Source organism: Urocampus carinirostris, chromosome 8 (assembly GCF_059441175.1).
Source record: "Urocampus carinirostris isolate Australia breed hairy pipefish chromosome 8, RoL_Ucar_1.0, whole genome shotgun sequence".
Taxonomy (NCBI): domain Eukaryota; kingdom Metazoa; phylum Chordata; class Actinopteri; order Syngnathiformes; family Syngnathidae; genus Urocampus; species Urocampus carinirostris.
This window is the reverse complement of record NC_142356.1, coordinates 31,060,611-31,088,271: the sequence shown is the minus strand read 5'-3', so window position 1 is coordinate 31,088,271 and position 27,661 is coordinate 31,060,611. Positions and strand designations below refer to the sequence as shown.

Genomic DNA, 27,661 nt, shown 5'->3' with positions numbered 1-27,661 from the left:
TTGTTTTATTTTTCCTCGTTTAATGCTAGGTCTATCGCGTCAGACTGCTGAGAAACATGGCAACAATTGCAAGCATTTACAAGCACTTCTCCACAAATTCAAGCACTTTTTAAACCTTGAAATAACATTAAATTTAAGCAGTTTCAAGGATTTCAAGCAGCTGTACAAACCCCGCAATAAGCATCAAAGTAAACCCTAAAAAAACATAAAACGCATCTCCCTCATCACTAAGAACTGGTTATAATTAAGGATAAAAATACAGTAATAAGATAATCTTAAGGGGGAGAAATGTGAGGTTATTATAAGGGAGTTGCTGTAAATGAGGTGTACAGAGGGGGTGGCGATAGTGCAGTCACTGTAAACTTGAAATGACATTAACTGCAACTTTGTTATTATTCATCACTTTATTTTGCCATTTTAGCTGTACTTGCGATTCTAATAGTCTTTATAAAGAAAAAAATCAAAATGTTACGAAAATTGAGTCAAGGATTTCAAGCATCTGTACGAACCCTGATAGAGGTATAACTGTACGGAGGTAAAAATATACCATACATATAATATACGATTTTACTTATTTTTTGCATCGCCATTTTGAGGTTTTTGTTTACGTGTAGCTGAATTTATGTGCTAATTTACATATTTATCATTATTCACTGGTAAATCAATACTATTTTGGATGCGCTAAGAAATGCACACTGTACCCTTTAAATAACAATTAGCTTAGAATTGATAACAAGGGGGGAAATGCATAAGTATGTTAATATTAACCTGCAAATTTCTGTACAATATGCTTTACCTGATGAACAATGTAGTGCTTAATTGGCCTCCCTGACGTTTTTTTCTTAGGATTACAAACATGATGTATGCAGAAATTTTTCGGAGGAAGTAGTGTTCACTAAATTTAGTGGTAGCATTTACATCAGCCATGTCCCAGGGACCAGTTGCAGCTTGCAGGGATGTGATTTTTCCGCTAATTCGCGGAATTCCGCTTTTTTTATCTCCAAAAATAAAATTTTAAAATTTCCGGTGTTTTAATTGGTAAAAAAAAAACGATTTCGTCTCGACAGCATGCCATTTGAGTGTTTCCGTAACTGAAATGAAACGTACTTGCGATTGGTTGAAGTCTCGTGTTGACCAATAAACGCGCTTGTTATAGGAGTGTGCCATTGTTCATTTCTCACACGTTTTTGCCGGGTGTTTAAAGAAAGATGTCCGTGATCGAACGCAAAGATGCTCCGCGAGCTAAAGAAATTGATAAGATTGTAAAAAACAAGTTTCGATGGGACTGGTTGGAGAAGGAATTATCTACGAATGTTGGAAAGAAGACTGTGACGAATTTGTTCAATGACTTTATTCGGAAGATCGATCGTGCCGGGAAAGCACTTTGCATTTGGTGTCATGATACCATCGACTATGGTGGGAGAGGTTTCAAAGCTCTTGAAAGTCACGCAAAGAGCAAAGAACACGTGAAAGAACTCCCCCCCCCCCAGCTAGCAATCACCCCCCCCCCCCCCCCCCCGCTAATTTTCAGATAATTTCACTTTGGTCAAATCACATCCCTGAGCTTGCGATCAAATTTTTACTGGCCCGTGGCCTCAGTCATAAAATTATACATATGTGGCCCTCCAGTAATGTTGAAGGCAGTGTTAAATACATTTGTACCAAAAGATATATATATATATATATTACTATGTCACCAGATGGCAGCCCTTTGGCTACCTCGCGCTTGGATTTCCGTGCGAATTTTAGCCCACCCTATTTCTAACATGGCGACTATAAATAAAAAAGGAAAGTCGACTGTGAGGGCAGCCGCTTCCATGACAAGTGGAAATTGCAGTCATTTTTCATCAAAATCCGAAACAAGTGCGTCTGCCTGATATGCCAAACAATTGTGGCTGTTTTTAAAGAATATAATATCAAGAGGCACTGCCAGACAAAACATGCCGACTACTATAAGCTAACTGAACAAACACTGTGAAAAAATGAAGCAGCTGGAAGCCATTTTAAGCATAGCAGCGCTTTTTCAGGAGACCCAGCAAGTCGAATGAAAATGCTACAAAGGCAAGCTATGAGGTCGCAATGCTGATCGCCAAGCACTGCAAACCTTTCACAGAGGGTGAATTTATCAAAGACTGTTCAAAGAATGCCAGGCTGAATAGTCGGCCTTCACACAATTTCATTTTACCAAATCTGGCCCGCTTTCTGAAAAGTTTGGACACTCCTAATTTACATGATTGAACACTGTGTGGCGCCACAGCAGTCCTTGATGATGGCCACACCGGATTTAGTGACGAAGGGCTTGTTTGGTGGTGGCTCCAAGACTTGTCTTTTGACCTTTGGAGGATCTTGAAGTTTTAAATATGAAATAGAAGGGGAGGATTTAATGCAAGTGTTTTCTTGTGCATGTATTTTCATACTCACTTTGTTTGATTTTGAGTTTATTTTCCAGTGGGATCAGTTTCAGCCTAAGGAACTCTGCCATCTCCTTGTCTTCTTCCTGCTCCCTGAGACATAAAAATATGAGCTCTGAATTGAGTTTTCTATACATTCTTTCATTTCATTCATTGAGGTTTAGTCAGGTGAGGCTGTAGAAATATAAAATCCAAAATATATTTACCCTTAATGTTGGGTTAGGGTCTCTGGTGACGTGTTTCAAGGTTATAGAATATAATAGCTGATATGTCTCCGGGGCCAAAGAATCAAATTACAAGGGAAATAAGAGATGAGATTAAATCTTCGGGCTTGGTCTCTCAAATCAAGTTAATTTTTCGGGCTCGGGTTAGTTTGGGGTTTTATACCCATGGGACGGGTCATGCTGGATTTTTTTTAGGCCTCATCTTACTTCTAATGAGAAAATATGTTTACGGATGCATGTTTGTTAGGATGTTGTGGTCAGGACTGAGAAAACAGCAGTTAGTGGTGCCAATTCATAACACAACTTGAAGGTTAAATGGTTGTGTATTCAGTGTTAAAAGTTATTTCTCATTTAACTCCCAAAATTTTGGTTTTCTTTTAAAATGTGTTGAATTTACACATAAATGTTTTTACTGAAATTAGTACCACTTTACGATTAAAAACAACCGCATTTCTCCTTAACAGTGCCGCTTTTTTCAATTCTAACAACAAAAATCTTGGCTCAATACTATTTTTTTAGTCTAGGGCTGCATTATTTTGAAGTGAGACTTAAGTCTTTGTGTGAGAATAAAGCGCTCCAAGAATTGCATTTGAACTCTGTTTTTTGTAAGTATACCACTTCTGGTTTTAAACATGCACATGTTGTTTTTTTTGTTTTTTAATGTAAAGACGAGTTGTGATTCACACATCAAAATAGAATGCAAGATGAAACCTACCGCTTTTTGATGGCAAACGGTTAGTATGTATGATAGTACGTAACATATTGCAGACGCTGCCCTACTTACGAACGAGTCCGACGATTGTTCGTAAGTTGAATTTGTTCACAAGTTGCTTCAGTGCTATATTTTGTATGTTTAAGGTTTATATAAGTATGTTTAAGGGTTGTATACGTGACCTGGATTGTTTTGTACTAAAAAAAAAACCATTTCATAAAATAATATGCTCTATAAAGCTTAACTTAGATTTGGAAGATGAGGTTCAACAATTAGGCGACTTTCTCCTCCATGGTGAAAAGTGGTCGAAAAAAAGCGATCCAACCATTTTCTCAACCGCATCAAGCTTTCTTATTCCACTTTTATTTTTAAATGAAATGGCTCTCCTCTTTACACCTTACACCAACCATATTGAATGTATGCACAAGATTTTGAACAATAAAAAAGTTCTTAGCGCGCTTGAGATACTATATAGAATAGTAGTTTACACACGAACCAGGAAGAAGAAGCAGATTTTTTTTCTTCCAGGTGGATGCTGGCTGACCTCTCACAGCGCCACATGGTGCACACAATACAAATCTAACTTACAGCAATGTACGGATATTTTTCGACATCTCTGAATTTTTTTTCCGTATCTGCCGTTTTTTGTAAGTCGAATGGTCGTAAGTAGGCGGGGAGTTTTTGCTGTACTGTGCTTAGTGTACTCAGAAGCAGAGTGAGACATACATTTCTCTTGCCTTTTAGCAGAGGGCGATAGTAAGACCAAGGATTCTGATTAGGTACACTCCTCATCTACAGACAACAGAATTGGTGATAGTATTAGCAAGCTAACAGCAAGTCCGGCCATCCAATAGCCTTTTCTCCTTGCTTTGATTTTTATTGTTTTTTTTTTTCTCAGAATGAAGGATTGCCTATCTATTGATGCTTTTATTTACAAGGATCAGTACATCGACTTCATTTATTAAGACAATAAAACGTTTTTTTTTTCTATGAGATAGTTTATATATTTCTTTTTTGGTTTCCTAATCAAATGATGAATATGATGTAGGTTATTTGTAAATCCAGCTCAGTGCCCTTGGGGGTAGAGCGCCCGAGACTGGGAGGTTGTTGGTTCAAGCCTCGGCCGAGTCATATCTAAGAAGTACAACATTGGTACTCATTGCCTCCCTGCCTGGCGCTCAGCATTAGGGGTTGGAATTGGGGGGTTTGGTCACCTAATGACTCCCAACACATAAGTTGGTTTGAGCGAGGGGGCTGGGAATCCCCTCCTCTGAATCAATCTCCCAAAGAGAGTCAGAAATGACTCTAGCCACCTCCCACTGGGGGGATATGGCTCCAGTGTATATATATATATATATATATATATATATACATATATATATATAATTATATATATATTTGTAAATCCGACTTTGGCTCACCAGATATAAGATTTCCACTTTCGATCCTACCTTAATCGCTCCACCTCTGCATCATCTACCAGGAAGTCCCTCTTCTGCACCAGCTTATGAATTTTCAGGATCAGTTCCTCTTCTTGCTGTTTGTCTTTCCTGCTTTTGTCTTTCTCTGTAAAAAGGATAATTTTCTTTGATGAAAATTGGGTAAAAACCATCCATTAGGCAAATTTACAATTCAGAAGTGACTTCAAAGTCATCTTTGATCTTGCAGAACTTCGCATATATGTTGTTCAATTTTTAAGAGTATTAAAATGAAATGAGTTGTAGCTTTGCTTCACATTGTTGCTTCACTCTGTTTGGAAAATGAGTGTGAGCATCATCTTTTCATGGGACATAAAGGGGCGGTGGAAGCCAAAGGGAGGCTGGGGTAATGATCCTGGTCCATATAGCTCCCATGTCAGCAAAGCAGGAATGGAGTAGGCATGCTTGTGTTATTTGTGGCCAATTTAAGTCTTTTATAAATAATCTTTAAAAGAAACAATTTTCACTCGTGTCATAATGTTAGTGGTTGTGCATGTGTGCTTGACTAATTGATTTTTGTTGTGAGTCTTTTCTGTTGATTTTGTGCTCATACACAAATTTATTGGGTAATAGTTACTAATTAGAGTTAGTTTTTGATGGTGTGGGTTTTGCTGATTCAATGCTTAACACTAAAAATAGTGTAAAATATATGTATATGTATATATAATTATGAGTATGGATGTTAAGAGAGGACTGTATGAGAGTGAGATTGTGCTGACTGTAAGGTGCAGAGACTTGGAGCCCGAACGCAGATTTGAGAAGGAAATTAAATGTTTTTGAGATTGAATGTTTGAAGATTAAGTTAGGAGTGACAAGATTGGATAGATTGAGAAATGAAATTGTGAGAGACAGAACTGGAGTAGTAGCGGAACTGAGCAAGCGTGTGGAAAAGAGCGTACTCTGTTGGTTTGGACACAGGGAGAGGACGGATAAGGAGCGAATGTTGAAGAGGATTTACAGAGCAGAAGTAAATGGAAGGAGACCAAGAGGAAGGCCGCAATTGACGCGGATGGATGGTGTTGTGAGTGCGCTGCAGGAAAGAGGCCTAAATGTAGTGGAAATTAGAGCTCTTGATGGTGATAGGAATGAGTGGAGAAGTGTTGTGAAAGGATAGTGGGATTTTTGGACACCTTATCAGGGATGGGCAGGGGACGCGTTTGATGTGGCAGGGGTAAACCAGTGAAAGCTGTCGGGCCCTGCTGTTGAACAGAAGAGTGTGTTGTGTCACCCTGACCCGAGTGACATGGCCGCTGTCTTGTGTCCAGTTTCATCTGGAGGGACGAAAGCATGACCAACTTTGGTGCCAAGGTGCTTAACTTGTTTGGGCATTTGGTTGGCCATGGACATTTTTTTTTCCCCTTTTTCTTTTCGTTTTTTGTTTCTGTGTTTGCCTTGCTGTCGGTCACCCCTCTCGGGGGATATGACCAGGGTAGATATACATATATAGCTTATACAACTTAATGCTTTCCACAATTGATTTGTTTGCTTATGTTACCCTCATCCGGAATATTTCCATGCCGCAAAGTACTGCGGGACTGATATACACAAACTTACTCACCCGCCCCAAAAAAAAAACCCATTTTGAATTGGTTCATTTTCCCATGACATACTATTTTCTGTCTCCATGGCAAAAATGTCATAGTTGTACACAATATATATATAGACGTATATTGGTGGTCACCACAGTTATATCCACCCATATATAGTGTAATTCTATCCTTATGACAATCCAAATACGAGCTCAACTTGTGAACTGATGGGAGAGAACAATGTAGCCGACTTTTGGAGCAAGGGACAAACGAGCACAGTACTTAGGGGATTTTGGTTAGCAATATCAATGAAATCATCATTTGATGCTCGTGTAATAGGGATTTGTATATCAAGGAGATTTGTGCCTGTTGAAAATTAAAGATTCATATTAATAAGAAAATATTGCTTTATGTGATCATATCAGAACACATTTTTCCCTTTTCAGTAGGTTCAATTAGGTTCACAAGACTATTTGCATCATTTTAAAAAAAATCAACATTGTATCAGTCCGGCCCTCAGCTTGTAGCTCAACTGTTTTGGGCTTTACACCCGTTTGACTTTGACACCCCCATTCTAAGAGTAAGTATGTTCTATGGTAAACACATTCAGGGCCATTGATGGCTGTGAAATATTTTCTCTAGTTTGATTTATTGAAGTTTTCTTTAATTCTAAATACCCCATGGATTCACTATGTTGTTTTATTTTTAGGTTAAACTGATTTAAATATAATTCTAATTCTATAATTTTGACTTTGTGTGTGATTTGTAATTTCTTCTGTGTATTGTGGTGTTGTTGAAACAAAAATAATGATTGGGGCCAGGATTAAATATCCAATTCTTGCAAAGACCTTGGTCACAGGCCATCGCCGGGCCACAGCCCTTGGATCAGAAGCTTGGGGGTCAGGACACTCATTTGCTAATTATTTTCCCAGCTATTTACACCAAACAGATGTGCTGCAGACGTCTTATTTGCACCGCCGCCTCTCGAATGCAACTCAATCAACACGAAGCAGCTCCAGGACGAAAGATGCTTTGCTTGCGTCACTCACATGATCCACCCCATCCATTCTTGTCCTATTTATACATCCCTATGACGCATATGCACGTATTTTCAAGCTGAAATCTTTCCCCCACTGGTTTTATTGTGTGACAAAGGAACGTGCTCATGCATTGGTTCAAGCTTAAGCTTTACCTGGGATAGTGACGATTCGTCTCAATTCCTGCTTTAGATTCATGATGTCTTTGCACAGTTGGATGTCGTCCATCCTACAAGTAAAGGAGACGTTTACTGATGCAACACACTCAAATAGACATTGTATGCACACCAAATTGCATGTCATTTAGGTTCACTATACTTTTGTCAATGAATGATTTAAAGAATGCCCCCAAAGCCCTCGTTACATTGCATTCTTACATCTAGAGATGTTAGAGGAATCTAGAAAGGTATTCACAATTAACCATATTTTGCTCCAGTCGATATTGTTTACAGACCTGCAGACAATATCATGATTGCTGTGATCAAATTAATGTTATAGTTGCATTCAAGGCAATGTAATGTATTTCAACCAATGTGCTGCGGCACACTACTATGCAATGGAAGGTTGGCTAGTGTGCTGTTGAAAATTGCCCAATTTCATCTTTGCAAAAAAGACTGCCATAGTTCAGTATCTTTGCTTTCTTCGATTGATCAGCTGAGTAACCTCAACATACATTCATATCAGTAGGTGGCAGCAGATTGCTTTGCTTTTTATATATACTTATTAGCAGGGTTGGGTAGGGTTACTTTAACTGGATTACTTTCAATTACTTTTGGATTACTCCAATACCAAATATGCTAATAAAAGACAAAATAAACAAAATTTAGCAATTTTATTCATATTTAGTTTCCTTTGTCTTTTATTAGCATATTTGGTATTGGAGTAATCCAAAAGTAATTGAAAGTAATCCAGTTAAAGTAACCCTACCCAACCCTGCTTATTAGCTGGTCATGAGGTAATACAGGGAAACATATTTGATAACTTAATTTGTTTCAAGAAGCTGTTCATATCAAAAGTTCATATTGTGTTCAGAATATCAGATTCTAAACTAAATAGTAAAAACTTGTTTTTTATTTACTTGGTGGTGCAGCACGGCAGCGAAGTGGTTAGCGCGTATGCGGCACAGTTCTGAGGTCATGAGATCGAACCTTCCTGTGTGGAGTTGGCATGTTCTACCCGCGCTTGCATGGGTTTCCTCCGGGCACTCCGGTTTCCTCCCACATTCCAAAAACATGCATGTCAGGTTAATTGGCAGGTCGAAATTGTACCTTGGTATGAATGAGCGAGTGAGTTGTATGTCTTTGTGTGCCCTGCAGATAATGGATGGATGGCTACAGTGGTACTTATACTTCTGAATGTCTCTACAAAAAGTTTCAGGTTACGAAGTACTTGAAGAAGATTGCCTCTAGTTACGAAGTAAAAAATTTAGGTTCCCTAATGTAAACAAACGGCAACCAGTGTCTACGCGTCCTCCCAGCAGATAGCGGGGAGGAGGATACAGCCATCTTTCCCAAAACATTCTAGGAGAATTTCATGAAGTCTCGGAATTCGTGGAAAGGAATCATCCCAAAAAATTGTATACAAGTCAGGCCATCGCACATTTTGGACCAATCGTAGAAAGCTGCCAATAGCAGAAATCATTGGATCAGTTTTTCAATAAACACGAGGCAAAATGGTAAATTAATATTTTATTATTTTCTTTATTTTTGTTTATTTTACGTTTTGTGCTACTTACTTGATGATTGTTGTGCGGTCATCTATTTTTAACATGTATTTGTTTAATGTTCTGATGCTCTTTTATGATTTATTAAAAAAATATACAGTATTTTGGCGGGGCTTGGAACGGATTAGCACATTTACATACCAAATGTGTCTCTGCTTACAAAGTTTTAAGGCATACCTGTCAACCTCCACAGCTCCATGCCCTTACAAACTGTCATATTTTCCCTTACAAAATACAAAATAATCTTACACCATATTTTTTTTCAAACGTGTTTATTTATGTAGTTTAACATGTTACATTGTACATGTGTTTCATTATATCATTCTGTACATATTCTTAATAATCAAATGAAAAAAAAAAAAATGAAAAAAAAATCTGGAACAATTGTTATCAGAGTAACTCTAAAATATAACACTTCAAATTTAAATTTGTAAATAAAGATATTTTTTGGAGGAAAAAATTAGTTGGCATTTCTATTTTGTAAACCAAACTACAATATCAACCATCGATGCTTGTATTTTAAATTTCAAACAGACTATTTAACAGGGACAGAAAATACAAACCTTTGCAGCCTTGTGACTGGGAAACATGTTTTACATAAGCCTTGTGAAGTGATCGGCAACTGTTGGAGGTATGTTTTGCTCTGCGATGGAACGGCAAAACATCGCTTCTGCAGCTGTTGAGGAGTCTTCCGGTGAAGTGCCTAATTTCGACTCCCCTGCAAAAATTTCCCCCTCTCGCGTGAACGCGCATTCTGCTTCGTTTCCGACAATAGCTTTATTGTTTTGATAGGCTTATTATATAGAATATGATCGCTATTATCGGAAGCGCAGCAGAATGCGCTTTCACGCGAGGGAAGAGGATTTTGCAGGGGAGTCAAAATTAGGCACTACACTGGCAGACGCATGCGCACAGTAGCATCAAACGCTCGCTTCGTTTGCAACAAAAAAAAATACCGAGTTAGAGACTACCGCGGCGAACTCGTTTGACTTAATTGATTTGCCGTTTCGTGATAGTTGGTGTATATCGGATGGTACCCATAATTGACAAATTTGCGTTTTTCAGTATAGATTTTCTTGTACGTCGTACACGTCCTCAAATGCATAATTAACATACTTTCTACGGCAAAAACGTACAGGTTGACAGGTATGGTTGAACCCCCCTTAGAATTTTTGTAAGTAGAGGTACCACTGTATTTTCAGTAGTCTTATTTTTACTGTAATGTTATTATCTTATTCATGTATTATTGAATTTCCTATTAATTATTAATGTGATTTTTTTAGACTAACCCAATGCAAACCTTGCATTTAAGGTCCTCTAGCTTATTGCCACATAGCTTTGGTCCTGCTTATGTAGAAATACTATCGTACATAGTACAGCTCTCAATGCAATTTATTGTCCTTCTACACTGACGCAAACTGTTACCGCATTAGTTAACTATTGGTCCTTACAGACACTCCCTCACTCAGACCTAAAATGGGAGATATCCACACTTTGCGTAGACATTTTGCTGTTTGAGTGGTAAGTTCCTTTGTTGGAATGTCTAATCTTGCGAGTTTGTCACGAAAATGTCATCTTGGCGGTAGATGGGGAACCTGCGACAGCAATCTTGAGACATCAGGCATTCTCTCCGACAGATACCACACATTGACTTCTCAGTGATACATGAGCCTGATGACTCATGCACAGTACCCTCCACCCCTTCCCTCTGCATTTACCCGTGCTGCTACATTCTCCGCCTCGTGGTAGAGTCTCTCTTTGCTATCGGAGGATTCCAGAAGCGTGAGTGCCATTTGTATTTTTACACACCCACGTGTTAATATGGCAGCTGGCACAAAGAGAGATGGACAGCATGGTAGCAGACTAATGAGGCTGTTCTGTCCACTTGAACTCTCTACAAGTCATCCGGAAAGCATAACACAGGCACAAACTACTCTGATTCCTTTTATGTGTGCTTCACATAAAAAATTAAAGGCCAACAATACACTCACAAACTATAAGACTTGTATGACACCCAACACTGCACAAAAAATGTTGTGTTGGCAGATGGTTTTGGTCATTTCATACCTCAGCCAATTGCTCCCCTTTTTGATGATTAAACAATAATAAACCTTACAAACTCAATGCGGCACCTGTTTAATCACAGACAATGTAAAAAAAAAACAAAGATATGTGTGAAAAATTTCATCTTTCGACAAAAAAGAATTATTTCAACCTCTTCCTTTGTTCTTTCCCTACTTGCAGTATATTCTCTGTTTCTTATTATATATAGCAGTGCAGGAGTTCAAAGACTTCATTCAACAGATGGTTTTACTCTGTAACAGAAACTTTCACAAGTCAGTTTAAAATAAATGGGGTTTGGGGTTTTTAAGGGTTATTGATCCATCTTCGTTATTCATTATCCATTATCCGTTATCGGGTTAGTTCATAATACGCTACAAAGCCTAGGAGCCGGGACACTTACTCTCAGCCAAAAGGCCAAGCTAAGGTCCTAGCCCTAAAGCCTTGCTGCGATCATTGTGAATGCATCGTTCCCGGAGGTACTGCAATACCGGGCCGATGCGTGGAGTGGACAGAGCAAGCTCATATTCCATCTCCAAAATGCAAAAATCAAAGATAGTGACTTCATAGAAAGTACACAAAAGGCCAAGCTAAGGACCTAGCATCAAAGCCAAAGGCCAAGCCAAGGACCTAGTATCAAAGCCTTGCTAAGGCCAAGCTAAGGACCTGGCATCAAGGCCAAGTTAAGGCCAAGCTAAGGTCCTGGCACTAAAGTTTAAAATAAATGCTTGATCGAGGATCACATTTGATAGTGTATAGCGTGACCATATTAGCAATATGCGATTACGTTGTTGTCTGCTACCATTGACCAAGTTAGTCTGGGTTCTAGCCAAAATGGGCAATACGAGATTGGTCGAAGAAAAAAAACAACATTTAAAAAAAAATCAAAAATTGTTAAAAAGTACTCGATTTGAAATGATCACAAAAAACTATAAAATACAAGGAAAACGTATGGGTTGACACATACAGGTATATCGCTTTAAAAGTTTAATGTTTCATATTATATTATATTTACAGGACTGTTTTAGAAAATTCAAATATTGTGATAAAGTTCTTGAGTGCAATGCAGAAAGGTCAAACGTTGCAGAATCATACTTAAATATTCAGATTCTGATTTTTTTCGTAGTAGCTTTTAAGAGCACTCTTTTAGGCCGAAAGTGGTTCTTTGATAATGTTATCACTTAAAAAAGAAACAGCAACATCAAACCTGCTGTTACTGCAAGACTCCAACATATCGCACTAATGAAATGAAATGATCTGCATTTATATAGCGCTTTTCAAGTCAATGACTTCCCAAAGTGCTTTACAATGTGCTCCACATTTCCCAATAGCGGCCTTGCAGCCATGTAAGGCGCTAACCTGCTTATTGGGGGTATTCGGGGTTCTGTGTCTTCGACATGTAACACGGACGAGCCGGGATTCAAACTGGGATCCTTTGATCCCAAGACGAGCGCTACCTCCTGAGCTACTGTACTAGTGCACCATACACAGCAAATAAACTCAACATTGTCAATAGAAAGAAAAGCATTTCTTGATTTTTTTAATATCATTTTTATTGTTTTCTTACAAAATGCATCCTTCATAATATGCTACAAACACGCCTAATAAATTAACCAGTATATAATGGCAACTGTAATGCAATTAAAAAGACAATAATGTAATTCTGAATTAATTAAAATCGCCTGAAATATTGCAAATATCTTTTTGATTTAATATTGGTAATTGTGGCTAGAACTCAAATTTTCCATCTGTAAGAGAAATTTTTATTTCAATGTGCTTTTTATACTCTTGTATTTTCATCTACTCTTATACCTTTGCACTCTTAAATCTTTATAAGGATTTTTTTATAGTATACTCAAAAGGTTTAGGGTATTACGATTTTGAGTTATGTTCAAAGGCAAGCACCTCCAAGGTCAAAAGAATAAGTTTCCAAGCACCAAAAAATGTGTCTCTGATTAAAAGCTAAAACTTGAAAGGCCACTAACAGTTTCTCAGGCTACTCCTCATTCCTCTTGGGGCCTGATAGCTGTATATCAAGATAGCCTTCGTTCGAGAGCTTGACTCCCACATTCCAAGTCTGCTTGAGCGTTTACCTCCTTGAAATTACAGAGACACATTGTGTTTTAAAGTTTCACTATCCCTATTGCTCATTTAATAATGTAATTCCTGTCTAAACCAATCATATCCGTTTCCTGTGTTCATATAAACCAATCATATGTGTTGTTTTAATAAATGAGCCTCCTGCCAGAGACGGAGCGTGTTTTCTCCCTGAGCCGATCTTGGAAACATGCACCTCCGATGGAAGGGGCTATCAAAAACCTAAATAGTCCACTCAGAATGTGTTCTTTTCTTCATTCTACTACAATCTCAAGTTTTATCCTTGACACCATCTCAAAACATTATGATATGATGAACATGTATTTATATTTCACATCTAAAATGTGTCGTGGAAATTAATGTTTCATTGATCCCAGAAAAGTGTCAATTGTGTCTTATCTGTATTTTCCAAATGATTCTGATGTTTATGAAAACATCACTGAATGGTTCCCACTTTTAGATAATTGTACTTTACTCCTGTTCTACAGTGTTTTACTCCGTATGAGAAAATTGTCCCAATTTACTTTAATTTGCAACAAAGATGTAAGAGAATCTATCCCCATTACCTACCTACACTCAGCACAGAGGTGAGTTGAAGAGCCAGATTTTAACTGAACTAAAAGTACTATTACCTCAGAATAATATGACTTCATTTATTTTAGGAACACTTTCCCACTTTTGTAAAATTGTAAGCCTTACTTAGAGTCATTGGGTTTCTGTGTACAAACATGAAATGAAATGATCTGCATTTGTGTCTTACCCAAGGACACTTCGGCATGTAACACGGACAAGCCGGGATTCGAACTGGGATCCCTTAATCCTAAAACGATCGCTCTACCTCCTGAGCTACTGCCGCCCCAAACAAAATAAATCAAGAAACAAATTGATTTTGCCTAATGAATATTAAAACAACGAAGCCCCTTTTATCCTTTATATTCTTGTTTATGACCCTCAGTGAAAAATGTTTGGACACTTTTGCTTCAGGACTAATGAATACAAACACACTGAGCATGAAAATTTGCCTCCAAGCAATATTGTATGTACTCTATTTTTTGCTGTTGTTGGACATCTAATGTAGTTGTGCAGTGGATCAAAGTAAATGAAGCACATTGACATCACAAATCAATTGGCTGTAAGAACACAGCTCATGAGATACATCAAACTCGTTAGCCTAATTGCTGACATATCCAATCCGGATATCAATATCACACATTGATTTACGAATCTAGTGTAAAAAATGTGTGGGTTGATGCTATTTGGAGTGGGTGGAACAAGGACGGGATGAAGGTTCTACCAAAAACCGCAATACTGTCAAGCAAACGGTCAAGTGGGCAGACGAAATGACTGCGAGTAGTGAATCTATATGCCTAATCCTTAATGCCAATGTTAATGAGGATTAAGTACATTCATTATCCAAGGGTATAAACAACTGTAGAGGGCTTTGGTACATTGGCCTTTGGTTAGGATTTAGCAGTCTTAGTCCGCTTCTTATCACTGTACCACTATCAGCCTCATACAATCTATGAATATGATGTGAAACCACAAGAAATAAACGCTCGCTACATGTAAATCGGGAGTATTTTACGTTAAATCAATGATGCAACAACATACCCATAATCACCAACTAATCAATTACCACATTACCATAATCACCAACTAATCAATTACTACATTAATTTTCAGGATAAAACATTGATAGTTGACATTTTAAGTTTTCCAAATTTCAACTATAAAGTCAATGTATTTATCATCTTCCATTGTGGAAGATATTCTATTTATGTGCTAAACCAAATCAGAACATTTTGCTTAAATCTTGCGTCACAATTTTGCAGATTTCATATTAAAAAAAAAGCATTTTTCTCTCAATAGCGTTTCTGGTTTGCCAACATTGGAATGTAAAGCAGGGAAATGATTCAAACTCGAACTGGATTTTAGATTTGGAATCCTGCATTCAGTCTAGTTATGCTAATTGAAGCCACTGAAAACACAGAACACATACTTACCGGTAGTCATAGTACAGGGGCATCAAAGTCAAATGGATGGAAGGAAAAAAAACACTAAACTATGATACAAGCACGGGGCCGGACAGATTGAGTGTTGAAAATGCACATGTATTGACCCTTTGCAGGTGACGTCACATCGCCTTCCTTGGCAGAATGAGAGCCATGACAGTTGGTAAAAGCATCCTAGCAGACAGCACTTGAATGATAATTTTAGTTGAAACAAATACCAATAACCACGACAGAAGAATATAACCACGACATTTTACGATGGTGATTGATTGCTGTGCCAACCAGCAAGGTTCTAAGCACGACTTGGAATTTTATCGTATCTTATTTGTTGAAGACAGAAGACGGCAATGTTTATCTGCAAATCACACACACCTAGCCCCCAAATTATTGCACCGAGCATTTTTTACCAAGTACGTTTGATGTATTTCCGATCAATTTTATGTTAAGTATGTACAAGTAAAGTGGCTAACTTTGACTCCTCTGCAAAATCTCACTCCCCCTTAACGTGAACGAGCTTTTGTTTTTTTCTGTTTTCCAGCCCTGTGTTTCCGACAAAAGGAGTGTTACATTCGAGGTCTGTCTTACGTGTTTTTTAGGCAATTTTGATTGCCGTGATTAAAACACAAAAACAGGGACGTGTTCGCATAAAGGGGGCAGAGATTCTTCAGGGAAGCAGAAATTAGCCATGAGTCATGCCAAATACACTCAATGTAGCTGCTGTAACTAAAATAAAAATGTTAAACAATTTGAGCAGCTTTTGGTTACAGTAACTTTGAGATTCAATGGCACCCTGGAAAAATCATATAAGCATACACAGCTAACGTTAGTGTCTTACCTTTACTGTAATACAGTGCCTCCCCCCATCAGTGAACAATAATATCCCAGTAACCCAATCAGCTACGACGAACTGGCAAGCAATCAGACTTTTATATGCTTTTAAAACAGTATTGGTGTATGGGGATACTCCATTTACAATATAGTGGTGGACTGGATGATTTGTTTAGATTTGTGAATATGTCGGGAGGAAGACTGTATGGGTGTAGCTAGCCCTGCTCTTGTAATTTCTGAAAAGGTGAGCCACCTCATCCGACAGCTGCACAATATTCATTTGACCAGTCATTGCCAATGGTGTTGAATAGTATAGTTTTTTGTTGATGTTGTCTACTGTTTACTGGCCTCTCCCACTGTTTACTACGGTTCACTCCCCCCGCCTGTCATGGTGTCGTCACAAAGTTAGGTCACGTGTGTGCAAAAGCTCAATATAGTCTAGTAAACCTAAATGAAACAACAGAGATGCTAACAAATATACTACAACATGATTAGATAAATAAAGCAATATTTTCTTATGGCTCAGTCAGTAATCTTGAATTTTCAACCGACACAAAAGACAAATATCCTTCATATAAAAATTCCTGTAACATTCCCATCAAATGAAAGTGACTGCTAATGTTGTGCTAGTTGACCCCTAAAGCAAAGCTTAACAATACAAATACAAATACTAAAGCTAAGAGCTAAAAGCTAAATATGTGCTGATTGCTTTAAATAAGAAAGTCTTAGATCATATGTTTAACCAACAAAACAATTATAAAAAAGAACTGAATATAATGATATTGGTATGTTGTAGCCCTAGATTCCAAAACAGTAATAACATGTGTAAAAAATGACAAATTCACTGTAACTTGGTTCAGGTTTGTTTCATTTTGCTGAACTAGTTTTCACTAAAATGTTAGCATAACTTAGAGATTGAGGCAAAATAGAAATCTATTTGGCTTGAAATTAAGGGGGGAAAAAAACAGTCCCACTGCTGATACAATAAATTACATCAAATAGCATTATTGATTCTGAAGGCCTTTAAAATTTTGGAATAAAGCCGGTATCTGGCAGCGGTAGAAAAAAGAAAACGTTTTTGGGAGCAGTGCAGCTTGCAGAATTGCGATGAAATGAAAAGAGCAGACTTTTGGGGCTGCAGTAATAACACTGTGGACCAAAAAGGTTTGATAATGTTTCAGATGGTGTTTCAGCCAACATAGGATAAAAAATTATATCACAGTAACAATATCAAGCAGGCAATGACAGCCACTGGCCTTCTCGTGATTACATCTTCACCTTGCTTTGCTTTATCTGATCTCATGTAAATCAAGGAAGACATGTTTTAACCCTTTACCGATCCTGTAAAATTCGCCTAAAATCCCAATCCAAGACGTATCCAAAGTAATTTGAATGCTGTTCTTGAAAATTTTAGAGAATCTGGACAGTTTTGGTCTCTTTTGAAATGTATGACTCTGAAGTTTTGTCCTAAATTAAAATAATCATTGCAATCTCTACTATCATTGAGTAATCTGAGTTAAGGGGCTAACTCACATAAAGCGCAACTCGGATTCCCGACGCACGAGGACCTCCCTGAGACGTTGGATCCGGGCCATCTCCACTTCAATCTCTTCCGGACGCATGCTGCCCTCGGCCATGGAAACGTCGCAGTGGCCTGGGATGAGCAAACAGGAAATCAAACGTTTGATTTAAAAACAAATTCGCCTTTTAGATTGCTTGAACCTGACAAAGCAACATGGCCTTATGTATTGGTATTAGTATTTGCAATGCTAAGAACAGCAACCAACATGGATAACAATTCTGACCTTCCTAATGTCCATCTATATTAGGAACCCTCATATGCATAACTGATAGGTGACAGGGAAAGGAAAGTGCATAATCTAAGTGTGAATAACACATTTTCGTGTATGGATGGATAGGCCCAATTAAAAAGGGCTTCAACTTATGCATTTTCGTGGACTGGGGGTCAGCAATCTGCAGGTCTAGAGCCACATGCAGCTCTTTAGAGACGCCATGGGGGCTCCCTGTGGATTTGGTTAAAAATATTACTTTTTTAAAAAATCTGGGTCCCATGGGAGGTCAAACACAAAACATTCTAAACACGTTTTCAAGGCTTTAAAATGTTCAGAGCTAAGATTAAGTGATTAACTTTTATGTATGAATTATTATTTTTTAGTCTTTTATTGCTCTTTTAACATTTTCAGTTGCTGACCCATGGTCTAGTAACTATCTCGTTGTTGAGGGCAATATACTGCAGTCAAAACATAAAATCTCAATTTTATCATTCAGTCTGGACAATTACGATATTCATTAATTTCAAACCCCACTTGCCACACATTGGTTTGAAGAAGCATTTACTGATTAAAAAATACACCCGTGCAAAACACACAGTCAATAAGAAATTATTATCAGTTTTAACGAACAGTTAACAGTTATAGTTTGTGACTCACGTAATTGATTAAATTCCATTAACTACTTACTACTGTTAGATGATCAGCAATAGCTTTGAGGAAAGCAAATTACATTTCTGAATTTTGACTTTCGTTTCATAATCCAGTAAGTTATATTTTTTTAAATTTAATGAATTAGATTAAACGACTTAATTCTATCAATTGCGTCGTCCTACTTCTAAGCCAGCTGATTACTTATTTGCTTCATAATGCTGCAGTTTAAGGTCCAAATATCGGTATTTAATCAAATACTGCACTTTTTGTAATTATGTGAAATTCGTATTTAGGTTCGGTTTTGTCAGGTTATGCCCTAGTTCAGGGGTCGGGAACCTTTTTGACTCAAAGAGCCATAAAGCAAAAAATATTAATTTTATTTTGGGAAAGAGCCACACCATATATTATGAGACAAATTTACTAAATTGCTAAACCCGCGCCCCAGACAAAAGCTTAGTCTTCAGCACATTTATTTTTGATGATTTGATAAAAATTATGAAAAGAGAATAATGCCAGAGCCCCTGTCCCAAAATCAACAAACATACCACTTTAAACTTGTCTCTTTCTTGCAATGACTCAAGATCGGTTAAACTCCTTTTGACCCTTTTTTATCATACATATTGGTTTCAAAACCAGATGCAAGCATTTATTTTGTAAAAACGTCACAACATTCTGAGAATAGGGAGCCTTATGTGCTTACCTTTGGCGAGAGATGGGAAGGAGTGCTTGTACTTTTTGCATAACTCCACCCATCCCTCCCACTCACCCAATCAAATGACTAAGTTCTCTTCCGGTGTTTTGGCGTATTTACAGTTCTGTGGATTCATCATAAGGTATCTGAACACTGAACACGGATTACATAGTGAACTTTTATATAAAGGATTCTTTAGCGTTGTACAGCTAAAACGAGTTTTTTTTCCCCCATTTTTTGTGTGACACCTTGACTGCGCCGTCACGAATGGCAGCCACTCCAGCAGCTCCCGTGTTATTTTCGATTGTTCTCGATTGTTCTCAGCTCAGGGATGCTGCTGGAAATGTGAATTTCCCTTCGGGGATGAACAAAGTATCTATCTATCTATCTATCTATCTATCTATCTAAATTGTAGTGAAAAACGTGCCATATATATACTGCAAAGTAATCATTTGTCAGGTAGTTTCGGTTTGGCTTTGCGTGTAAATTAATAGGATAGATGGACCAAGTTTTGGACAAGATGGAGAAATTTTGCATGCAATCAAATCTGTCTCTGAGCCACAGATACTCGTAGAAAGAGCCATATATGGCTCGCGAGCCATAGGTTCCCGACCCCTGCCCTAGTTACTGAATCTTCCTGTAAAAGAGTGTTAACACGTGCCTTAACTGTGTAAGTCATATTTGTATACATACTGTAAATCTATCTCAACACCGGATGTAAAATTGTTGTTTTCATTAAAATATATTTCCTGGTCGTTTCGCTGGAGTTCCTGCAGGGACTCAAACTGCAGTCAGCGAGCTTGCAGAGCTGATTCACTCTTATCAAGCAAACAGACGCAATATAGAAAAACGAGAGCTTGTTTGTTCCTACTGTTTTGAAAGCAGAGCAGCATACGTTTTGACAGTGACCAGCCACATATTGCAAGAGAAGCATGAGTGCTTTTACCTTTGTCGTTTTTCCAAATGTTCAAATGGACTCTGCAAAGAAGACCACAAGCCTTGCACAACAATCTTCACAAGGAACTTGCTCTGCTGGTACCACGACAATGCCAGTGTTCGCCTATTTTGGAAATTCACCCATCAACGACCCAAAAGTGGGTTCCTTTATACACCGAAAGGGACTATGTGTATTATTTAGCGACTTTTAGTGGTAAAAAAATAATTTTGATTTGAATAAAAAGCAACAATACATGATGTATCATATAAACCTAATGGTCGGAATTTAAAAATATTTTGTTTTCTTTACAGCCTTTTGTCAAATTATTTAACCCAATGCCAACCCTGATCCAAAAGTTGGCCCACCTTTTTGCTATAAGTATCAAAAGACCCAAAATTCTAAAGGCTTCCTCGCCCAAGAAGTCGGACAAGGCTGAACACTAAAATTACCAAAGTTAAATACGAATTGTCAAAGTGTTTTAGATCCTCCGGTGTTCTTCCAACAATGGACAGAGCAAAAGGGACCATAACAACCTTTAGTGTTGGTGAATTTTAGGTCAATGTGTGGGAAAAAATCTCTCCATTGTCAACTTTGTACATGTTGTAGAGATATTATCTGCATAATACAGAATCCCCCTCAACTGAAACTAGGATGACGTAGACGATTCTTGGTCATGAAATGTTTAATTTAAAAAATTTACTGACCGGCGCGCCTAGCAATAAGCTAAATATTGCCGACCAAATTGTGAGTTTTCTTGGTTTCCTAATCAAATTTCTACTCAGAAGAGGGGGAGATGGGCAAGGTCTGATAATTTAAAGCTGAAATTAAAGTATGTTTAGAGGATTACTTGCTTTATGATAAATGCTAGAGAGAATATGAGGCTATGTCAATTTATTTCCAGTGGGAAAACATTATCAGTACCGGCTGGCCACTGAATTAGACTCTGAATTTTATAAATTTAGTTTAAAGCAATTTACCCTACAATGTTATTGAAATATTACGTTTAGTCAAAATCAGTTTGTATTAAGCCCTGTATTATTGTGTTTTTATTGGGTCGTAAACATAAATATACTCAACGCTTGTAAGTGTCATGATTAATGATGTGACTCAGCTGTACCAGCTCCTTTGGCGCCAACTGCCGCGGGTTCTGATTGGCTCCCAATCAGTACTTGTACCTAGTCCTGTCTGTGCCCTTTTGTCAGTCCATCTGCGAACCTCAGTTAACACTAGGCAAGCCTTTTTCAACCCTGACTCCCACCTGTCCCGTCTTTTGCTCCTGTCTGTCCCCTGGCTTCAAACCGTTTTTCACCCTGACCACGTCTACTCTCCCAATCCGGCTTTCGACCTCTTTTTTTCCCCAACCACGTCTTCTCTCCTATTCTGTCTTACGACTCGCTTACGACCCCGACCACGTTTTTGCTCTCCTCTACTGACCTGTTTTTCCATCCCCGACACCGCTATCACTCGCCACGGAAGATCCACTTTCGCGTTTAGAGCACAATCCGGATATCAGAGCGTCCTGCTTCCCGCGTCCAGCAATCACCGGATCGTGGGCGCAACCCTTCCAATAAAACTTGTGAGAAACGCAACGCAAGTGGGTCCTGTCTCCATTCTGGTCCTGACAGTAAGTGTGGGTTAAAAAAAAACCCGAATTGAAAGCAAGCCTGATTAAATAATCAATCAGAATTGGAAGATAAGATTAAGGAACTAGAAGCAGAACATAAAAGAACGCCAAATGAATCCAGATTGCAGCTATTAAAAACAACCAGAGACAAATTAGATGATTAAGTAAGGCAGAAGGGGGGCTTTACGTTTTACGCATCAGAGATATTATGAAATGGGCAATACAGCTAGTCAGTTATTAGCCCTGCAACTTAAAAAAAAAAAAAAAAGATAATAATATATAATTTCACGAATAAAACATCCTATTTCTAAACAAGGTGTGGTAAAACCCAAATGTATTGCAGAAGCGTTTGCAAATTATAATAAAAATTCATACAATGACTAGGAAAATGATTAGGGTAACAGCACAAAGCATTTCGGAAAAACTACATTTACTAACTCTATTAAATGGGGATAAATTAGAAATGATTCGCCTTATTTCACAACAAGAAATACAGGATAACCCTAAACATAAATAAATCACCAGGAACGAATGGGTTCCCAGGGCTGTTCAATTGAAATTAGATCAATTTGAGAAAAGATGGAAGCCTATTACACAATTTCTCCTTATTGTCTAAACACCTCACCTTTTAATTTTTTTCATTTTATTATCATTTGTTGTTGTTGTTTCTTTCGTTTGTTATGGAAATGTTAATTGTATATATTTTTTGTTTGTATTGCTGCATGGTGGGTGAGTCAACCCTCTGTTGAATTGTGTGTTAATCATAAAAAAATAAAAATTACATTAAAAAAAAAACACCGGCGTGATTAAATGGAATAATTTTAACCCTCATGTTGTTGTAGGGTCTCCAGTGAAGGTAATAAAATGTACTAACTGATGTATTTTAGGGCCATAAAATCGAATTACAAAGGGATAATATGGTTTTGGATGCATATCATGTTTGTTAGGATATTCTATTAACTATAAATGAGTGATACTCCTTTCTTTTTAGTGGTCAGGAGTCGGACTGTGTTAGTCCCCGGTTCAAAATTGACCCGTTAACAATTATTATTGGTAATAATTCCTCACACAACAAGGGTTAATAGGATTTACACTGAAAAGGTTATGTTTTAACTCTTCAGTGTTGAACTTTAACAACACCAAAGGTGTGACTTTTCTCCTAGTGTAAAACTTGACGCTCCTTAGAAAATTGTAGTATAAAAACATAACTCTTATTAGGGTAAAATTGACATTGAGAATTAACCCTATGTTCAGTGTACAATAAATCAACACCATATGCTTGCTGTTTACGTTCCACCAGATGCTAACGTTCCACTGGATGCTAAATCTCCTGCCTGCTGCTATCAATAAACAGCATCTTGCACACCCCAACGGAGCTTTTATCGTCACCGGCGACTGTAATCGGGCATGTTTATGGACTGTACTTTTCAAATCCATTCAATACGTGGACTGAGCAATTAGGGAAAAAAAACACTGGACTGTGTGTACAGTAAGATCAAACATCCAGTTGGATCCGCCCATCTCTGTCTTTGTAGCACTTGTTTTTCAGTTGCACTACACAGTACAGCGGCATCTAGTGGTCATATATTACTCAGTGTCCCTTAAAAATAGATGGTAGGGTGCACCACACGGCACAAAACCCAATGTTAGTTTAACACTAACCCAACCTTGCAAATTATTAAAGACCCTCAATGGTGTTCCCCAGATTATGATTCAATGATGTCCGTTGCACGTGCAGGTTAATGTCATCATCTGCATGACATTCAGCTGATGACACATCCTGCAGTCACAAATACACACAGTATATTCCACTCCCGCCTCCCTGAAGGAGATCTGCCCAGGGAGGGGGTGGAGCTCTAGTTTCATCACCTCATTTGTGAATGTGAACGTAAAGGAAATCATGCCATTAAATATAGTCAAAGCCATAGCTTCCTCTTTTGTTTTCCTTGTCGCTTCCTTGAAGTTCACACTGTGTTCCCATAGTGACGACTTTTAAAAGTGGGAAATAGCTCGGACGGTGTAAACGCTAGGATTGAGCGATACGGGGAATTTAGGTATCATTGAATTGTTTAACCCTTCCCCCTTGAGTTAGCTGTCAATTACAAGAACATAGCACAAAGATTTTAGGCACTAAAATGTTTCATTTTTTAATTACTACATTGCAAACTTTAACCGCATACAAAATAAATTGAAATATTCTAATACAACTGTTTTAGGAAAAAAAATGCCAAGAGAGTCAAACAAAAAGCTGTAATGTAATAAAAACATACAAATACTGTTTAAAGTGTCAACAAGACAACTAAGTTATCTTCCATTGCACAATATTTTGAAAAAAGTAAATAATACAAACACCATGGTCCCAAAAACGTTAAAAAGAAATAACATGGTCCCAAAGTTTTTCTTCAGGAACAGTAACAACTTGTTGCCATCTGCTTCTTTCTTGTGTTTATGAAAATGTGTGGTGTTGCAGACCACTTTACCACACAAATTACACCTGGCATTGTTTTTTTCTGTACTTGATGAAAAAAAGTCCACACACCACAGTGCTTCAAGTTTGCCTCTGTCATTTTTAGATTCTGGTAGGGGTGAGCGCTTAGATTTGGCTCTCTATTTTACCTAAAGGGCATGATGCAGCAGCAGGCCATGTATGAAGAAGTGCAAAGGTGGGCCTGTCAGTCACAACTCAGGCATAAACTTAGTGGCCAAGGCACTGGGTGAATGTGAGAAGTTAAGTCAAGTCATGTTTATGTGTATAGCCCTAAATTACAAGAAGGGCTGCTCTACATAGAGTAGCGGCACTTTAAGGAAATTGTTGGGGGAGAAAAGTATCAATCCAAAGACAATGGTATCGATCCATTTCCATCTACTTGGTTAATATTCATACCTGTCAACCTGTACGGTTTTGCCATATAAAGTATGACGTAAGTAAGACGAGTACGACGTACAAGGAAATCTGTACGAAAAAATGTAAATTTGTCAACGACGGGTACCATCCGGTATACACCGACTATCACGGAACGGCAAATCAATCAAGTCAAAGGAGTTTGCCGCAGAAGCCTCTATCTAAGTATCGTTTTTTTCATTGCAAACGAAGCGAGCGGTTTGATGCTATTGTGCGCATGCGTCGCCGCCTGGGGATTTCCCATCATGCATCATTCCGAAAAAAAAATGGTGTACGATTATTTTGTATTTTGTACGGGAAAATACGACAGTTTGTACGGGCATGGAGCAGTGGAGGTTGACAGGTAAGAATATTGATAATATGTATATTTGGATTGATCCACCCACCCTATACACACTTATGTCATTTGGGTTTCAGAACCGAATGGTATAGATATGAACAAATTTTGTATTACTAAAAGAGACTGAGCAATGGTTTATATCTCAGTCTTGATGGTTTGAAACAACAGTCATTGTTTTTTTACTGTTATTATTTGGGCTAATGCAATGTAACAGCTCCTTTTAAAGTGAGATTTGCTGGTTCCTTTTTGAAAATTTCGAGTGTGCTTACATTCTGTTGTATCAGATTCAATGCACACAAAAACTTCAATTAAAATTCTATCTATAAAACTTGTTTTCAAAAATGTGAAATCAATAAGAGCCAAATCGCGCATGAGAGCGCGCAGGCGAATGAATGGGCCTCAATAAGGCAAGAAAGCAAATGATTGCCACCTTGAAAAACAACACAGAGTTGCATTTCAGGACTTGAGCTCATTCTTATGCACACTGACCAGGGTAAATATTTTCTTCTCCCCCCCCCCGGATGCTGCTCACCTTTGTCCGTCGTCCACGCCGTTTGCGACACGGCGCCGTAGCTCCTAAGCGTCCGCTCCGGGTCCGAAATGGATTTTTTCATTTCCATATTTGCTTACTAATGATGAATTACTGCGCCTCACGCTAGACTAAGATCTCTTAGAGCCAAGTTTTTCGCCGGCTGAGTTTGAGACGCCGAGCATCTTTCTTCGAGCCCCTCGGTCCCTCGATACGCTGATGAGAGGATGCTAGCGCGCATGCGCGGTGCTAACGGAGACACGAAAGACGGGAGACACCCAATGGTTGCCGCGGCAGGAGACACAAATGTACAGTATATTGAATATTAAAAATTAAAACTTTATTGCTTTTTAACGTTTTCATCCTTTGCACATTTTCGTCTTTTTAATTCGTTTTACTTGTACTGAAAAGAAAAGCCCTCTGATTTTATTATACTATATTGTGATTTTAGATTCAGAGCATCGGGGGTGCTTAGCACCCTGAGCGTCAGGCTAGTTACTCTTATTATCATATACTTTTTTCTTAAAGTGATCGAAAATTATGCAACACTGTTCAGGGGTGTCATTTCCCCTTTGTGAACATCAGTGGCGCCACCAGGGGGTTGCCAGGGATGGCCACGGCCTCGTTATAAATGTTTTGGCCAACCTACTGGCCACCCCGCTTGCCAGTACAAAAATCAAGTCAAGTCATTTTATTTGTATAGCCCTTAATCACAAAGAGTCTCAAAGGGCTGTGCAGATTATCGCAAACCACAGACTATTATTACAGACTAGTATTACACCATCCCCTGATCTAAAACCTACATGAGGGCAAGGAAAAACTCAAAAACCTCAACATGAGGAAAATGAAGAAACTTTGAGAAGGGACCGCACCTGTGGTAATACCCCTTCTAGGATGACCAGGCTGCAATGGATGTTGCAATACCAAATAATACACAGATATTGTCAACAATAAATATATGCTATGGAGTAGAAGTGTGTTTTAAGCTTAGATTTAAACATTTCCACTGAGGTTGCAGATCGGATCTCAGGGGGAAGAGCATTCCACAGCACCAGTGCCCGGATGGAGAACGCTCTCGAACCTGCAAAACTCTTCTTGGCTCTTGGGATCACTAGTAGACCAGCGTTTTCAGAACGAAGACTCCGGATCGGAACATAAAGGGAAATCCATCGGCTTTTGCGGTTAATGGGGACCAGAACCACTTGCGAAAAGTGAAAATCCGCAAAGTAGCGTCACATCTTCATAAAAGCCCCCGTAGGGTTATTCGATTTACCCTGTGATGACATCATTACCGACAAACTATAAGACTGTAACACAAAACAATTCTAGATCAACAAATTATAAAACAACACATAATTGCAGTTTAATGAATGATTTATTGTCATTATACAAAATGAAAACGAATGTGGAGGACATTAGTTAAAAGCACAAACTCTAGGTATGAGCAGAGACCCCCCACTCACGTCGACACATAATGGTGATCCAGGCTTTATTAACCCCCAAACCCCATGCAGAATTTAGAACGCTTGGACCTTTGATTTTATTGCCATTATACAAAAGTAAAACGAAATCAAAGAGATTTTTCCTGGCATCGTGTGGTCTCAAATGGAGACAGATCACCACGATGATTCAAATAAGACGGTCCCAAATGTATTGGTTTCCAGCAAGTTGGGGCTCCAAAGTCATCCATTTCATGGCAAATGGACCTGGCGTTGGCAAGATACAAGGTGCGTACCGGTGGCTTCGGAGAGTTTTTACCCTAGCTGTTTGCAATATAGGCCAGGTCACCAGCCCCTCTTCTGCCTTCTCCTAGACATCTTCCGAGTCGCTTTTGGAACCCAAAAATTATCCCAAGAAACAGCCGCTGGTAATTGGAATTTCTTTGCGTTCTTCTGACTTTTTCTTAAAGTCTGATTTAATTGATATATTGATTTTCAATGTAACAAGCCGCTAAATGCAAGCGACCGATGATTCCCGTTTTGATTTGATTCTGAGACTTATACTGGGCATGCCCACCACAGCTGTTTGACGGACAGCATACACCAACCTATCATAGTCGCATTTGCCAACAGTCACGCCCAC

General features: G+C 38.4%; 1 protein-coding gene and 1 pseudogene across 1 annotated transcript; both read right to left on the bottom strand.

The window, feature by feature from the left end:
* Nucleotides 1-1,568: 1,568 nt before the first annotated feature.
* bmerb1 (bMERB domain containing 1) lies at nt 1,569-25,799 on the bottom strand. The gene is made up of 6 exons (XM_088342372.1): nt 25,583-25,799; nt 17,646-17,766; nt 7,547-7,620; nt 4,799-4,913; nt 2,422-2,504; nt 1,569-2,345 (listed from the first exon to the last, which is right to left on the bottom strand). Exons 1-6 carry the CDS (start codon nt 25,668-25,670, stop codon nt 2,227-2,229), a joined length of 600 nt encoding a protein of 199 aa, XP_088198498.1. The 5' UTR covers nt 25,671-25,799; the 3' UTR covers nt 1,569-2,226.
* On the bottom strand, nt 11,633-11,805 carry LOC148361625 (U2 spliceosomal RNA; annotated as a pseudogene).
* Nucleotides 25,800-27,661: the final 1,862 nt, after the last annotated feature.